The sequence below is a fragment of the Anolis carolinensis genome, chromosome 4 (assembly GCF_035594765.1).
Source record: "Anolis carolinensis isolate JA03-04 chromosome 4, rAnoCar3.1.pri, whole genome shotgun sequence".
Taxonomy (NCBI): domain Eukaryota; kingdom Metazoa; phylum Chordata; class Lepidosauria; order Squamata; family Dactyloidae; genus Anolis; species Anolis carolinensis.
Window position 1 is genome coordinate 145,989,129 of NC_085844.1, and position 18,222 is coordinate 146,007,350.

The following is an 18,222-nucleotide window of genomic DNA, read 5'->3' on the forward strand; positions in this document are numbered from 1 at the left end:
GTTCCTATCTCAGAACTTTCGCCCGGCTTTCAAACGAAGCACCCCTTCAAGGAGCAAAGGAGCGGGGCAACTTTCTCTCATCCCATTGGCTTGGGTGAGCAAACGCTGCCTTCCGATTGGCTGTCCGGTGGGAGGGACGTAGGGGCGTGCGCAACTTTGCCTCCCCGGTTAAAGATGGCGGCGACGGTGGTCGCGTTGAGGAGTTCTTGTCGGGCTGCGGGGCGCCTGGTAAGCGGGCAAAGGGAAGGACTCGGGAGGGAGCGAACAGGCCTTCTTGGCGAGCCTCCCAAACGCCCAGGGGTCAGAGCATTGAGCCATATGGCAGCTCAAGCGGAATCAAACTGCATTAATTTTACAGTGTGGATGCAACCCTGGTCTCCGCCTGTTCCATTCACTATCACTTTCAGGCCAGTGAAGCTAGTTCTGTCAGATCCCTGCAGTTACACCAGGCACCAGGCCCTCCAGGTGTTTTGGATTTCAACTCCTACAATTTCTAACAGCCAGCCAGTTGAAGTCCTAAACACCTGGAGGGTCCAAGTTTGACCATTCCTTATCCACACTGTAGAATTAACGCAGTTTGATGCCATGTTACCTGCCATGGCTCAATGCTGTGAAATCCTGGGGGTTGCAACTTGCCTTATTTGGCAGAGAAAGCTCAAGACCTTGTGGTTCCATAGTATTGAGCCATAGCAATCTAAGTGGTGTCGAACTGCATTATTTCTACAGTGTAGATGCACCCACTTAATTTCAGGATGCCTCTCTTCCCTTGTATCAGCAATCACAGCCAGTTGTTTCTTTATCACACAGTGACTCCTTTAATGACACTACTCCAGTCTATGGACCTTATCACATCTGGATATAGTCCATCAATATCAGTATGCATCCCATTTTTTAAAGGACCGGATGCATATTGCATTGAGATGGGATTCATACTCTCCTCATCTCTGTTTTGAACTGGATTATAAATCAGGCCCTTTCTACATTGCCATGTAATCCAGGTTACAAAGCAGATAATCCACATTGTCTGATTTGAGCTGGGTTCTATGAGTTTACATGAGGGAGAGGGCCTTCTCGGTTTTGGGTCCCCGGCTTTGGAACGCCATCCCCAGGGAAATTAGGCAAGCCCCCATGCTGCAACACTTTCAGAGAGTGTTCAAAATGTGGCTTTTCAAGCAGGCCTTTGATAGTGTTTAGGTACCAGCTAATCTGATTGCTGTTTACTTTGGCACTTCAATGTTGACATTTTTAAATTGGTTCACAGCTGGGATGTCCATTGATTTTATGGCTCCTTTTAAATTAGGAGCTACTGCCACATTTTACTGTGCAATTTATTTAATTTGAGTTGAGCTTTGTTAATTTCTATATGTTGTGGTTTTATGTAAATTGGCATGCTATAGATTTTATATGCGAATATATTGAATTTTATATGTTGTGTGGTACCATTGTGTGCTGCTTTGTAAGCTGCCACAAGTACATATGAGAGATGGTGGTGGGGTATAAAACTTGTATTATTTTATTATGACACAGCAAACAAGTTAGATGTGCTGGATTTCGTATCACAAAATCACAAGTCGAACACTTCCCAAGTGTCTAGGACTGTGTGATGTATTTTCGGATGATGTGTGCAGATCCTAGTAGGGTGGCCTTTTGCAGTTGGCAGATCGTGATTTTGTCAATGTCTATTGTTTCCAAATGCCGGCTAAGATCTTTTGGCATTATTATTATTATTATTATTATTATTATTATTATTATTATTATTATTTTATATGGCAGTGTAGAAGGGACCTGAGACAATCCAGTTCAAAGCAGAAAATGTGTATTATTTGCTTTTATATTCTGGGTTATATGGCAGTGTAGAAGGGGCCCCTGCTTCACATTTCCAAAACTGTGACTCAGTTAAAAGTATGTTGAAATACAGAATTACCTGCTCTCCCATACAGGTGCTTCAGTTTCTGAATCTGAAGAGAAGATTTTTAATTTTTTCCATATGAACTTCTTGAGGTACTTTGAAGAATCAGATAATTCACTTTCAGCAAAACATTCCACAGCTATCTTTTGTTTTTAAGGCAACAGTTCCTTTTTGGAGGCTGACTAAATGCAGCAAACACTGCCTTTGAGATTATCCTGCAAACATTCTCTGTTTGGGAATTACTTCAGATCTAGACTGGATCTATACTGCCCTGTATCCCAGGATCTCATCCCAGATTATCCCAGATTGTCTAGCAGTGTAGGCTCGTATAATCCAGTTCAAAGCAGATAATCTGGGATCAGGTTTTGGTATATAGTAGTGCACATGCAGCCCTAGAGAGATACATAGTGAGTCATTCCATGCTTGTTTCTATCTATTTCAGCATTGATTAATGGATAGGACAGTGCATCTATTTCACTAAATGCATGTTGCCTCCTGCTTCTCAAAAGAAACTGTTCCGCATTTGATCAATACTTTGATTCCCACTGTAATTTGAATAGCTGAGGGATGGTCTTATGAATTCTGAAAGTAATAAGCAAATACATACAAACTATATCTAAATATACCTGTCTGGAAGTGTATCATCTTAATAATAAGTAAACTTCCATAAAGATTAATCTTTTTTATTTTCACTATGTCGTATTAACCTAATGATAGCACCAAATCTGTTGTAATTTCAAAAATATAGCAAATAAAGCTACGCTGGTTGTTATACTCAAAAATTCTAGTCAGATTTTTTCAAATTTTGTGGATTGGTGGGAGGTTCCCTATTCATTCTCTGATTTCTGCTGAATTGGGTTGTTGTATGTTTTCCGGATTGTATGGCCATGTTCCAGAAGTATTCTCTCCTGATGTTTCACCCACATTTATGGCAGGCATCCTCAGAGGTTGAATTCATGGGGTTTATGATGACTGTTCCTTCACTGCTGGAATATGTTTCAGAGATATGGAGTGAATGTATTTTCCCTTACATTGCCCAACAGTGAAAGGGCAGATTCTGGTTTAGTGGAGCTTTGTGTTGACTCCAAAGTAAAGTACATACCACTTGAAGTAGTGGAATGGGATCTTGGTTTTATTGTGATTATGTATTCTTGTAGAATATATTACTCTGGAAATCAGTGTTTGATTTATGTGTTCTTGTAAAATATATAATTCTGGAGACCTTGCCTGCCATGGAAACCCACTGGATGATCTTGCATAAGTCACACTCTCTCCGTTCCAGAAAATCCTATGATAGGTTCAGTTTAGGGTTGCCATATGTTGGAAATTACTTGAAGGCACAAAATACTAAAGAATGTATACATGCCAGTTGGAGAATCCATAAAAAATTTATAAATATTGTTTTTGTAATTTCAAGTTTTACGTTATCAGTATCTGTCTTCTGACACAGAAACAAAAGACGTAACACCAGTAAGATAAAGGTTTTCCCCTGACATTAAGTCTAGTCGTGTCTGACTCTGGAGTTGGTGCTCATCTCTATTTCTAAGACAAAGAGCCGGCGTTGTCCGTAGACACCTCCTAGGTCATGTGGCCAGCATGACTGCATGGAGCGCTGTTACCTTCCCGCAGAAGTGGTACCTATTGATGTACTCACATTTGCATGTTTTCGAACTGCTAGGTTGGCAGAAGAAGGGGCGAATAACTTTTGGTCAGCAAGTTCAGCAGCTCAGCAGTTTAACCTGCTGTGCCACTGGTAGCTCCAACATCGGTAAACACATGATCAGTTCAAATTATACTCAACCTAATTTTAATTATCAAAACTAACCCAAAAAAAAGAATTAGTGTTTACATTCCTCGAGCAGATTGGAAGACAATAACTAGTCATTGCTGTCTATATTATTCTAATAACTTAATTTTTGTTCGGTTTGACAGTTCTGCACTCATCATATTAGGCCCTATAGTAGTGTTCGTTTGCTGAAGGCAAGATATGTTTATGGGTTTGATAAATCTGCATGGAGACATCGACATCAACACCAGTTGTTCAGAACAACTGTTGGTAAGTTGATTTGTCACTATTTTTATGTTCTATTTTCTATGCATTTTTTCTCCTTCAGAATCCAAAACGAGGTGGGCAGAGCAGGTAATATTTACCATTAGTCTGTCTAGTGATCCAATTTTTGATGAACACACAATTATTCTGAAGCATTGATGTTTACTAAGGACACAGTCCTGTCCAATCTTACATGGATGGCCAGATCCAAGCAATTACCTCTTAGTTTTACCGAGGTGCAAACTGTTGAACAATTCTGGAAGAAATCAGGGTATGATTTGAAGTTTTCTTGCTCTGAAGTCTTAATAGTTTTTCGGTTTGAACAAGACAGGAAAGTTTATTGGTTTGTTAACTCTTGTTTCACACTTGCTCCATTGTCTCTTTAAAGCTTCGAGCGGCCAAATTGTACAGTTCAAGCTTTCTGATATTGGAGAAGGAATCACTGAGGTGACTGTCAAAGAATGGTAAGTTACACCGCGTCCTTCCACAGAAAGTGTCCATGGCCAACTGCTACTTGTTTCTTTTTCTCTTTTTTTTCGTGTCAGGAGCAATCTTTAAAAGGGGGAGAGAGGATAAAGGAAAACTAATAATAATAATAATAATAATAATAATAATAATAATAATAATGATAATAATAATTTTTATTTGTTATTTTCATAGCTCAAGGCGGGGCACAACACAGTTAAAACACACCACCATAAAATACATACAACCAGATGCTTGTATTAAAACACATTGCTATAAAATATATATATATTAAAATACATGATATAAAGAGTAGAATACAATAGAATTGTTTAAAGTTGACTAAGTTGTTTCCAAGATGTGTAAAAGAGAAGTATGTGAATGAAACCCATCAGGCAGGGAAACCCATTATATTGAAAAGCTTTTAAATATTTCTGCCAAAGGAAAAAAGAAGGAAACATTTCTGGTGGTGGTGATGAAGATTATTATGTAATTTTGCCTTGTGGTTTTCTTGATGTTGTATTTCTGCCCATAAATTCAGTGGGGCTTACAATCAGGTGGGTATACAAAGAATTGTCACAGTAAAGAGCAACAGATTAATTAAAAAGTTCATACCTGGAAGATATATTTACTTATTTAAATGTGAGCCCTCCCTCCCCATCTACGTTCTCAAGCTGTTATTAAAGGACATGTACAGAAGGCAAAATTATTTATGTATGAAAGTATGAGCGGATTAAAGCGCTGAGCTCCTGAACTTGCTGACCAAAAGGTCGGCAGGTCACATCCAGGGAGCAGGGTGAGGTCCAGCTCTTAGCCCCAGCTTCTGCCAACCCAGCAGTTTGAAAACATGCAGATATGAGTAGATCAATAGGTACAGCTAAGGTAACGGCGCTCCATGCAGTCCTGCTGGCCACATGACCTTGGAGGTGTCTTTGGACAATGCTGGCTCTTCGGCTTAGAAATTGAGATGAGCACTGACCTCCAGAGTTGGACATGACTAGGCTTAATGTCAGGTGGAAACCTTTACCTTTACCTTATGAAACCAGAACACAAATGAAATGTGATGCTTTTGTTTTCTTTTTCATGGCTTTGAACATACTGTCCTACTATATGGATGCAAAATAGTTTTGCTTTTGATGATGAATTAGCACTACTGCCATGTGTGTTGATGCAAATATCATTTTCTCTAAGGTATGTCAAAGAAGGTGATACTGTATCCCAGTTTGACAGCATCTGTGAAGTACAAAGTGATAAAGCCTCTGTCACTATCACAAGCCGCTATGATGGCATCATTAGAAAACTCCACTATGAATTAGATGAAATAGCCCGTGTGGGGAAACCTCTGGTGGATATAGAAACAGCCACTATAAAAGGTAATGTTAGTTGGTCTTCATTGGGTTTTTTTAAAACTTTTTAATATTTAAATCAAACCTTCCTTCAGAATGAACTGCAAATATTTTTAATACATCTATTTTTACCAGGAGATGAAAAATTAAAATAAGACTTGTATGAGTTTGCACAATCTCCCTTATACGTGTAGGGCAGAAGATACTGGAGATACTTAACTTCCTTTTAAAAAGCTAATAATGTCTTCATTCAATGAATAATTATTTATTTTAAACTATGGTTAGTAAAAACCATCCAGGATCGCACAGATATTGCTAATTCCAATTTCTTTTTAATAATTATTTAAAATTATTAAATATCTGAAACCTAGAGCTGAGAGGGAAATATTTGTGCCATTTTTGGAATCAGCAGGTCAAATATATTTAGAAACAGGTCTAACCTTTGAGGCACCAACATGTGTGTTGCCCAGTGTAATCATACATTAAATTGGAATTGATAGTAGCCAACAATTGGTTTGCTAGTGGGGGTTTCAGGCCAGCAATACCCGGAGAGCTTGATATAAACAAAAAAGCTAAAGTATCCTTCCTATCACAAATAGATCATATCATAAACCTAACCATATCATAAATGGCTTATAAATGTTTTAAAAGCTTTTTTTGTTATACGGTATGAAGGTGGAGTGGTAGGTATCTGATTGGAGAAGCATGTGAAACATAAAAAGTCTTATGAATGTCTGAAAGCAGTTGTAGAGCTTGACATCCTTGAGCACTTATGTTTACTTTTTTACTTTTATTTGATAACTAGGCTACCGTCAGTGGCTTCTTAGACACTTATGCTACAGATTCAGGCACCATCTAACATTGCCAGGTCCAGATTATCTGCTTTGACCTGGATTATATGGCAGTGTAGACTCGTATCATCCAATTCAAAGCATATAATGTGGATTATCTGCTTTGACAATCTGGATTATACGGCAGTTTAGAAGGGGGCCTCAAACCCATATACTACAACAATTCAGAAGGCATCAGTCCCACACCACTCCAATAATATGTGCATGAAAGAACCGTATTTACCTACATTATCTGGCAGCTTGTTAGTGGCATACACATGTCTAAGTTGCATTACATATGCAAAGCGATTTTTTGGGGGGGACAATGTACAATTTATGTGTCCAACTAATAGTGACACAAGTGGACAAGAACATATGGGATTGCTGAGCATGTGGTTGTATATTAAAGTATACAGAGTAGCGTAGGAATGCACATTGGCTTTCTACATTGGCTTTCTGCATTGAGCATTGCAGTTTCACAATACTTAGTCATTGGCCATTGATTTATATAGGTTGTGTTACATTTGTATTCTAAATAGAGGTTGTATGGTATAATGCCATCAGCAGATACTTATGCTGGGCTGATGGTGGGACCTTAGCCACTGTTAGTTATATATATCCCATTTAACACATGCTTAAATAACTGATGTAAAGCATCTTAATGCCACTCAGCACACTTCCTTCATTTTGGGTCCTACCTCCAGATGTTGCTCCTGAAGAGGATGTTGTGGAGACGCCTGCTGTGTCGCATGAAGAGCAGACCCACCAAGAGATTAAAGGCCACAAAACTTTGGCCACCCCTGCCGTCCGCCGCCTTGCCATGGAAAACAATGTATGTGCATTTTGGCTTGAAACAGGCCACCTTGCAGTATATTTCTCATATGTATTGGATGTGTGAGAGCCAAGTAAAAGACATTTATAAAAGGAAAACTCTGCTACCATTAAGGCCAGGCAGAGGAGAAACTAGTATGTAGCAAGGTCTGACAGCTTCTTTGTGATGCCTTATTTCAATCTCTACACTTGAAGCTAGAACAAAATGTTTGACTTTTTGAGACTTTGCAATGTGTTTCACATTGATGGCACCTTCCATAGTTTGGGCTCGATCTGCAGTATGTTTCACCTACTGTACGATGGCAGGGGGAGATTATTGTGGATTAGAATAAATCTGGAAGCCTTCTACACTGCCATATAAAATCCAGATTATCTGCTTTGAACTGGATTATATGGCAGTGTAAACCCATATAATCCAGTTCAAAGCAAATGATGTGAATTATCTGCTTTCATAATCTGGATTATATGGCATTCTAAAAGGGGCCTGAGGCAGCCAGTAAAGCCTCCCTTGAAGATATTGAGTTAACTGAGCATGAGCAGTAGTTTTATTAGGTATACTGGCCACAAGATGTTCAGCTGAATGTGTATCTTTCATGGTACAGTTTGCATTGCATCAAAGAAATGCTTGGGTTAGCTGTGGCACCTTTTACACTGCCATATGATCTCAGGGCCTTTCCACACAGCCATAAAACCCAGAATATCAAGGCAGATAATCCACAATAACTGCTTTGAACTGGGTAATCTGAGTCCACATTGCCATATAATCCTGTTCAAAGCAGATAATGTGGGATTTTATACAGCTGTGTGGAAAGGAACCTCAATCTCAAAAGAGTACAGGCTCCCTTTTCACATTCTAGACAAATATGGCTAGGTATATAAACTGTGTAACATGGAATTGTGTTATTTTATACATTTTAATTACCTTCATATTTACAATACTTGCATCGATGATTTAAGAAATACTTGTCTTGCATTCACTTCTCTTCAATAATCCGGTAACAACAGACACTTCAAAATTGGGAATCCAGACACTTAAAATTGACTCTCTATAGATTAGAGTTCATGGAGATCATATAAATAGTCATATAGATTCTTCAAATATTTCACTAGCCTGCCTTATAACATATTTATTTTCTTTGCAATCCAGCTCAGTACAAGTGTGTATATTTTCCTGTTTGAGCTCTTTATCCAGAGTTCCTCAATTCGATGTGTATCTTTCAGATTAAACTAAGCGAAGTTGTTGGAACAGGGAAGGATAACCGTATCCTCAAAGAAGACATTCTCAATTACTTGGCCAAGCAGACGGGAGCCATTTTACCTCTGTCGCCAAAGCCTGAAATAATCCCACCTCCACGAAAAAGAGACGCAGCAGCAGACGCATCCAAGGAGAAGGAGCCTAGAATCCCTATGCCGATTGCTGCACCTGTAGTACTTTCAGGGAAAGATAAAACAGTGGCCTTATCAGGTAAAGGATTTTTTTTGTCTTAATAGTATGCATTAATTATGTGATAATAATATGAAAAGATAAAATATTAATGGTTTTGTATTCATGTTAAAAAATACTCCTGGTAGAATGCCCGTGGCTGCTCCAAAAACAATTAACACAGTCATGTTAGATTGAATTTATTTATTTATAAGTTACATTTATTTCTTGTTCTTGCTTCACTGAGCTCATGGTGATACCCATAACCCTCCTTCACTCCAATTTTATCCTCACAACTTTACTTGATGAGGAAAGTAAGGCTGAGAGAGAATTAGGCTGATGTCACTCATTGAATTTCATGATGAATATAGACTTAAACCCGGATCTTTCAGCTCCTGATTAAACACTGTTGTCCATTGTACCATATGCAGTCATGTCCTCTGTGATCTCACTAGAAATAACCTACATAGTTAATGAGATTGTTCAATTGTTTTGGCTCTGTTTTTACTCTTTTGATTGTTTGTGTGATGGAAAATGGAAAGATAAGAAGATAAGAAACTCTGTCACTGTAAAAAGCCTTATTTCAATGTTCTATGTTCCCATTTTCCAGGATTCCAGAAAGTAATGGTAAAAACCATGACTGCTGCTTTGAAGATTCCTCATTTTGGTTATTGTGATGAGGTTAATCTTTCTCAGCTCATCCGTTTAAGAGAAGAGTTGAAACCTGTCGCTCAAGAACGGGGAACTAACCTCACTTTCATGCCCTTCTTTTTAAAGGTGAGATATAAAGGTAGGCCTATCTAATGTGCAAAGCAAGAGTTCTTGCTTTTACCTTGTAGCTATATTTTAGCATATAGGGCTATAATGAATAGCCAATTGTTTAAGAAAAGTCTAAACTGGGTTTGCTGCAATCTTTATTCTCCTCCTAGCTGAATATGGAATTGATACAGTCTAGTATAAAAAGTAGTTGGACCACAATGCAGAAACCACTTATTTTTTGTTCTAGACCACCCCCTCACTTTATTTATTTAATTGCCATTAATTAGTGGTTTTGCTTTTATCATTTTGCATTTTACTGTCTTATTGCACTATTTTGTATTTTGTGGTTTTAATTTGTTTGTTTTATCTGTTTGATGATGTTGGTTATATATGCATTTTATTTTGTTTACTGTTTGTTCTTTGGGCTTGGCCCCATGTTAGCCGACCCAAGTCCCTGCAGGGAGATGGAGGCGGGAAAGAAAAATTATTATTATTATTATTGTGTTGTCAAATGCTTTCATTGCCGGAATCACAGGTTTTCTGTGAGTTTTCCGGGCTGTCTGGCCATGTTCCAGAAACATTCTCTCCTGACATTTCACCCACATCAATGGCAGGCATCCTTAGAGGTTGTGAGGTATATTGGAAACTAAGCAAGAGATGTTTATATATCTGTGGAAGGTCCAGGGTGGGAGAAAGAACTCTTGTTTCTATATCTTCCACAGATATATAAACCTCCCTTGCCTAGTTTCCAGTATACCTCACAACCTCTGAGGATGCTTTCATAGATGTGGGTGAAACATCAGGAGAGAATGCTTCTGGAACATGGCCATACAGCCTGGAAAACTCACGGCAACCCACTGCTTATTTTTTGTATTGCTGCTGCTCCCCTATTTCATATATATTTTCCTATGTACGCCCGATATCTCTCATCTACTTAGAAAGATACTGAACTGATTTTTGAGTTGCTGACATCTTCTGATGTTCCAGTTGGAAGATGCCTCCACTAGTGGAAAGAGGGGGTGTGACTTTTGCAAGTTTCCCCAGGATCTTCATGCAGCCTCTCAAAATCTGCTCCAGATTCAGGCGATTCAGGGTACTGAAGCAGGGATCAGTAATAGTCTCCTCACTTCTGTCCATGGGATAGACTTCCTGCTGCATCAGATATCTTCCAATGCTAGATCAAGACATGTCTCCCTTTGGATCTATCTCTCATCTTCTAAGTATATTTTTATATGAATAACTTGATTGTGAAAAATAGATACATGTATTCTTTCAAGTTACATTTAACTGTTTGAACGATATTCTATTTTTTCATTTGCTACTGGTGTTTTGTTTTTATATTTTTAACAGGCTGCATCTTTAGGGTTGTTACATTACCCTATTCTTAATGCTTCTTTGGATGAAAATGGCCAAAACATCACGTACAAGGTTTGCATATGATTTTTAAAAAGAGTAACTTTTTTGCATTTTACAACTCAGGCTTCCTTTAGTTTTATAATAAGAATTTCAGGCAGTCCCCAAGGTACAGACATCCAAATTACATATGAATCATAGTTAAGAACGGGGGTGAGATAACAGGAAGTGAGGGAAATCTACCCCTCGAAAGGGAAATCCACTTCTGGAAGAGTTATCATGGGGAAAATGTGTCTCAGCTGAAGCTTTAGCACCTATACTTGTTTCCACAACAAGCCAGATTTTTCAAAATTCAATTCCCACAGGGACAGAAAGTGAGGTGAAATCTTCTGAACAGGGGCACAGACAGCGCTGCAATTAAACTTTAAACATCTACCTGTTCCAAATTACACACAAATTCAGCTTATAAAGCAAACCTACAGAACCTATCTATGTAACCTGGGGACTGCCTGTATTAATTATTGTAATATAATTTCTTGCACACCAGTTTCTTACACGTGTGCTTCTTTTTAAATAGTTAAAACTCTGTTTTTGTGTCTCTTCTTCCAAGGAAACATACACCATTCTTGCCTGTGTTCCTTTCAATTCTTAGCAACCCTGTGAAAGAGGTTAGGGTGAAAGTCAGATAGCGAATGGTCCAATGTTTCCCAGTGAGCTCTTTGTGTCTGACTAGAGATTTGATTCCATGTCTTTCTAGTTCTGTCATGAATTAAAGACACTAGTTAATATCACTGGAGGGGAAAGTGTCACCCAGAGGTCAGTTTTGTGTGTCCTCCCTGTTTTGAAAAAAATATTATTGCCATAAAATGCCTCCAAATGGTTTGTAGTATTTACAAAGAGAAGTTCAGTGCATATTTGCCTCTGACCCAGTAAGGGTTCCTGGATCTAAAATGACCATGACATTTTGTTGGGTAGTTGTGGACCCCCCAAAATCCTTCTTAACTCCATTTATTTCTGGCTATATATTCTAGGCTTCTCACAACATTGGAGTTGCAATGGATACAGGACAAGGTTTGGTTGTCCCCAATGTGAAGAACATTGAGGTCCGAAGTGTCTTTGACATTGCCTCAGAATTAAACCGCTTACAAAACCTGGGAGCTACTAACCAGCTGGGAACAAATGAGCTCACAGGGGGAACATTCACACTCTCCAACATTGGCACAGTGAGTTGCATAACATTTGACCTCTACTTCGGGAACATACCTGCAGTTATAACATTTAAATTGTAACGATGGCCAAATCCCGTTGTAGGAAATGGGGAAAACCAGGTGTAGCTTATGGTCTAGGATCTGGGAGGAAAGGGATAGTTAAAGATGAGAGGTGTGTATAGATCTCACATTGCTGTTATATGGATATGACTAAGGAAAAGAAAAGGGCAGAGGGGAAAGGGTTCAGTGAAGGTCTGTACTTCATATGCACAGTTGTGCCCACATCACCAGCAGTGGATTGTTAGATTAAGACATATGTCAACAATTTGTGGCTCTCCGGCATATTGTTGGGCTACTGTTGCCATCAGATCTAGTCACCAGATCCACCAGTTAAGAATGATGGGAGCTGCTGTCAAACAATATCTAGAGTGCCATAAGATGCTCTCTCCTTAATGAGGCTACTTCATACAGACAGCAGAAATATTAGGCCTGTTTCTTGCATTACTGGAACCTGATTCCTATTTTGATCTCCTAGATTGGTGGTACATATGCAAAACCAGTGATACTCCCTCCTGAAGTGGCTATTGGAGCTCTTGGAAAGATACAGGTATATTTGTTTTTGGACTATAAAGATCAAATCCTACTTGATATAAAGTAGAGTCTGGGTAGAGATCCACATGGTATAGTGGGCTGAGCATTGAATATGTTTCTAGAGACTGGAGCTTGAAGCCCCTCTTGGCTATAGTAGCTACTTGGCTGACTTCATACAATTTGCTCTCTCAGTGGGAGTTAAAGGCAAACCCACTTTTTTACTAAGTAAGATTTTACTTAGAGAATCTTGTTGTAGGTTCTCCATAATTTGGAAGTGACTTGACAGTACGCAACAATTTCTGAAGTTTGTGTTGATTTTATAGTGTATGTAGTAAATTCAAAATTAGTAGTAGTAGTAGTAATAATAATAATAATGTGTTGTTGAAGGCTTTCATAGCCTGAATCACTGGGTTGCTGTGAGTTTTCCAGGGTGTAATCCCTTGTTGGGAGGACAGTAAATAAAGAACAACATGAAAAAAAATAGGGCAATTCCAGACAGGAAACAATCAGGGCCAGCTAACACCTCCCAACAAAGGATTTCCCCAGGCAGGAAGCAGCCAGGCTTTGAAGTTTCAAGACTATTCAATGCTATTCAATCTGGCCAGTTACAACATCCACACTTGCCTCAAATCGACAAGAGTTCTTTCTCCCACCCAGGACATTCCACAGATATATAAACCCCACTTGCCAAGTTTCCAACAGACTTCACAACCTCTGAAGATGCCTGCCATAGATGTGAGTGAAAAGTTGGGAAAGAATTCCTCTGGAACATGGCCATACAGCCCGGAAAGCTCATAGCAACCCAATAATAAGAATAATATCCCCCCCACCCAAGATTCAAGGCAGAACACAACACAGCTAAAATACATTACCACAAAATACTTATAAATAAATATATAGTGCAAGGATTAAAATACAGTCGTTATGAGGGCACTTTGCTGTAAGAAAGGAACTGTTTTCTTGGTATTCTTTGTCCAGATGCTATGCCCAAAAGTAGTTATTAATCCGATATCTAGAAGACCTTATCGAGTTAAGAAAAACTTTTCAACAAATCAAATATTAGTCTCCCTCATCTGAATTTCCTTCTCAGATGCCTCAGTGCTAAATACAGTTTAGTTGCTTTTATTATTAGCTAGTTCTCTGCTTTTCCAGGAATCCAAGATACTAGGGTTGAGAGTGGAATCATATATAGGATTTTTTAAATGCATGGACTATTTTTATATATGATCTATTAAAAGATCTGCTGCAGATTGGATGCTTTTAACAGGTGCTTGCTAGATTACTTGTAATGTATACAAATCAAGATACCAATGTGCAGTTCAGATGACTGAAGTTTACAATGCTAAGCCTACTACCTACACTAGGATATTTAGTGAGACATTTCTGAGTAGTATACATTTGACATTGTGTGACTGCAGCATTGTATGTGCTTATTTGGATATAAGTTTCATGACACCCATAGAATTGTATTGTAAAAGGAACTTGAAATATTACACTGTGTGACAAAATTTGAAAAATACTCTGTTCCTAGTTTGAAAGGGTTATTTCCTGTTTAAATGTGCAGTACTTACTTTGAAAGTACCATATATACTCGAGTATAAGCCGACCCAAATATAAGCTGAGGTACTTAATTTTACCACAAAAAAATAGGAAAACTTATTGACTCGAGTATAAGCAGCTACTGGTAAATTTCAAAAATAAAAATAGATACCAATAAAATTACATTAATTGATGCATCAGTAGGTTAAATTTTTTTGGATATTTACTTAAAACTGTAATTTAAGATAATAAGACTTTAATAAGATAAGACTGTCCCACTCTGATTACCTATATACTTGAATATAAGCCAGTCAGGACCCTCACTCGAGTATAAGCCGAGGAGGGCTTTTTAAGCCCTAAAAAGGGCTGAAAAACTCGGGTTATTCTCGAGTATATACAGTAGTTGTTATATTCCAGAAACTTAGTTTTCGTTTTTTATCCTTCTATTACCTGAAACCCAAAATGTTGTAATTTTTCTTCATGAAAATGTGCCATTTTTGACTTTTCAAAACCAAGTTTTTGCAGTTTAGTAAATATTTTCCATGTAGTAAACAGAACCAATTAGGAAATGATATTTATAACCCAGGAACAAACATCATGTTACATAGTATTATCATTTCTCTTTCTCATTTTATTTTATTTCTTTGGTTTGGGGAATTTAGAAAATATATCACAATTGTTTTTTGGGGATACCATGAGTTACATGAGACAATTCCATAAAGTTATGGGAAAAACTTTTAGAAAAAAAGAGTTCAGGACTCTCTCAGAGCCAGGTGAAAAGTAAAAGGTGCTGGAAAATTCTCATGTTGTAATTCTCCATTTTCTAAAACTCTTTTCTCTTTCTGTCTCTGCTTTTCTAGGTCGTCCCACGATTTAATAGTAAAGGTGAAATAGTTAAAGCACAAATCATGAATGTGAGCTGGTCAGCGGATCACAGAATCATTGATGGCGCAACCATGTCCCGTTTTTCTAACTTGTGGAAATCTTACTTGGAGAATCCTGCTTCCATGCTGTTGGATCTTAAGTAAAGAAGACTAATGCCTGGACTCAGTTTTTAACTGTGGAACTGCTATCAAGCTGGCACTGCTAGCGTGACCTTAAGAACTACTACATTTCCTAATCTACAATTACCTTGTGTAACAGCTAGGCCTTTCAGACAGTGGCCACAGCGCTGGTTATCTGTTACATTCTGTGCGGTTGAGCAGCTTGATGGTAAATTATTTGGTGGAAGATTGTCGTCAAGTCATGATATTACTCCTTGTTAAGGTAGTGAGAAATCTATGGTGATTTAAAATGCTTTATAGTCACATGACTAGAAGAAGACTGCTAAGATTTCTAGCTTTATAGACTGCTTGTGCTATACACAAAATAAATTATGTTGAAACATATTCCCAGTTGGAAATAAAAGTTTCTAGTTGAAAAATTAAAAAAAAACCCTATACGGATGTTGCCAAATTTCTATTGCATCTAGTGCCATAGAAAAAAACATTGAAATAAAATGCCTTTTATTTTATTACATATTTTAGACATGGACTTTTCTTGGTTAAAAGTGCAAACTTTCCTTTTGTTTTTGAGAATGGCCTTCACACCAAAAATACTTCTTGCTGCAGGTGTCTATTGAAATGTACAAATACTATGTAGCATGCAAACCCACAGTGCTTCCTTTTGGAAGGAAACGCTGTATGCACATATAGAATGGCACATGCATTTGGAAGATAGGACCTAGAGTCTCAGATGTTACGAGGAACACTAAAGCTGCCCATAGCATGCAGATTATATATCTGGTAATGTGTGAAGCTGCTCCTGGTGGGAGAGATCTTTGCATATTCAAGAGTAGGTTGAAAAATCTGTAGATCAAAGAGACTCAAAAATTAATAGCATTTTTCCCCAGATGCTTTAGAGAATGGATTTCTGGAGGATGCAAAGCGCCAAATTAAACTTGGATAATCTTTTCTCAAAGGCTTTCATGGCTGGAATCACTGGGTTGCTGTGAGTTTTCCAGGCTGTATGACCATGTTCCAGAGGGATTCCCTCCTGACGTTTTGCCCACATCTATAGCAGGCATCCTCAGAGGTTGTGAAGTCTGTAAGACACTAGGCAAGTGGGGTTTATAGATCTGTGGAATGTCCAGGGTGAGAGAAAGAACTCTTGTCTGTTGGAGGCAAGTGTGAATGTTGCAATTGATCACCTTGATTAGCATTGAATAGCCTTGCTGCTCCAAAGTCTGGCTGCTTCCTGCCTGAGAGAATCTTTCATTGGGAGGTGATTAGCTGGCCCTATTGTTTCTTGTCTAGAATTCCCCTGTTTTTGAGTATTGTTTTTTATTTACTGTCCTGATTTTAGAGTTTTTTTTAATACTGGTAGCCAGATCCACAAGCATGTGGACAATTTCAATAGAAAGGAAGAAACTATGAAAATGAACAAAATCTGGCTACCAGTATTAAAAAACACTAAAATCAGGACAGTAAATAAAGAACAACGCTAAAAAAAACAGATAAGAAACAATCCAGATAAGAAACAATCAGGGCTAACTAACATCTCCCAACAAAGATTCCCCAAGGCAGGAAGCAGCCAAGCTTTGAAGCTAGAAAAATATTCAGTGCTAATCAAGGTGGTTAATTGTAACGTTCATACTTGCCTCCAACAGACGAGTTCTTTCTCCCACCCTGGACATTCCACAGATATATAAACCCCACTTTGCCTAGTTTCCAGTATACCTCACAACCTCTGAGGATGCCTGCCATAGATGTGGGCGAAACATCAGGGGAGAATATTTCTGGAACATGGCCATACAACCTGGAAAACTCACAGCAACCTAGTACACTTGGATCATTCTTGGTACAAGATACTAAGGTGCAATTGATACTCCTTATGAAATGAAATGAATGTCACAAGACTCTTGAAGTAATGATCATGACACATGGTTTTCCATTCCCTTATACTCTTGTGGACAAATGTAATATATGAAGGAGGCCTTTTCTGTGTTCTCTGACAAATTCTGTCTAGCTGATCTCTGTAGCCATAATCATAATCGCACATTTTCAGCCATAACAATGATGAGATTTCTAATAATTCATATGTGACATCAGGCCAAATGAATGCATAGATGCAAATGCTGTGGCTTCAAAAGCAACTTGGAAACAAAAGAGAGAAGCAAAGGCATAGGCTGCCTTGAATGTACAAACAGAACACTTAAATGAAATATGTTTTTTCAGAAATTCCCTGAAGATATATTGGGCTCAAAATATCTTACTTGATTTCAGATAAAGATTTCCCACAGCATGACTGGAATTCACACTCCATTTTGTTACGTAAGCACATGTTTAGGTCAAAGGTATAATGCAAACAGGCCTTAAGAGTGAATGAAACTTAAAATAAAAGCAGGTTGAAGACAAATAATATGGAAACGCACAGTCATTTGGGAAAATTAAAACAAAGCAGCCTTCATCAAAATTATATTAACAAATTGCTGTACAGTTACTTGCCTTGTTCATTTTTAAACAATTCTATTCTCTTTCTTATAGTTTATTTGGATGAACTGTAAGTATGTTGAAAAAATAATGAAATCTGTGAAAAAAAGTTTGAGGTAAAATACAGTATGTCAGGATAGAGTTTTTCTATATTTGTTTCTCTGGAGAACACAACAGAGTAATGTGAAATGATAGTGCGTGTCTCCTGTGGATCTTTATATTAGCTCTTCCTGATTTTTTAAAAAGACAGTATATACTACCTTAACATTTCTTTTTCATTGTTTTATATTCTGCAATAAATCTTTTATTATTACCTGTCTGGTTTTAGACTTTTATCTGAAGAATTGGGTGGCTTTAGATCCTCCAAGAACATAACTCCACATCCCTGGATATACCCCATTTGTCCTTACTGTCTGTGCAAGACAGGAAAATAGTGTAAAATAAACAT

General features: G+C 38.0%; 1 protein-coding gene across 1 annotated transcript; it reads left to right on the plus strand.

Moving 5' to 3' along the window:
- The first annotated feature begins 113 nt into the window (after positions 1-113).
- Positions 114-18,087, plus strand: dbt (dihydrolipoamide branched chain transacylase E2). Its single transcript, XM_008109150.3, has 11 exons — positions 114-228; positions 3,842-3,965; positions 4,348-4,423; positions 5,616-5,797; positions 7,305-7,432; positions 8,653-8,896; positions 9,465-9,631; positions 10,964-11,041; positions 11,998-12,189; positions 12,710-12,781; positions 15,165-18,087. Exons 1-11 carry the CDS (start codon positions 175-177, stop codon positions 15,330-15,332), a joined length of 1,485 nt encoding a protein of 494 aa, XP_008107357.2. The 5' UTR covers positions 114-174; the 3' UTR covers positions 15,333-18,087.
- The last annotated feature ends 135 nt before the right edge of the window (positions 18,088-18,222 follow it).

Bases quoted from the DNA above. Each gene is read 5' to 3' on its own strand.
- dbt (XM_008109150.3), top strand. From the start codon at position 175: ATGGCGGCGACGGTGGTCGCGTTGAGGAGTTCTTGTCGGGCTGCGGGG. The intron at 3,966-4,347 runs GTAAGTTGATTT...GTCTCTTTAAAG, and splicing joins GTTGTTCAGAACAACTGTTG to CTTCGAGCGGCCAAATTGTA. The intron at 4,424-5,615 runs GTAAGTTACACC...ATTTTCTCTAAG, and splicing joins GAGGTGACTGTCAAAGAATG to GTATGTCAAAGAAGGTGATA.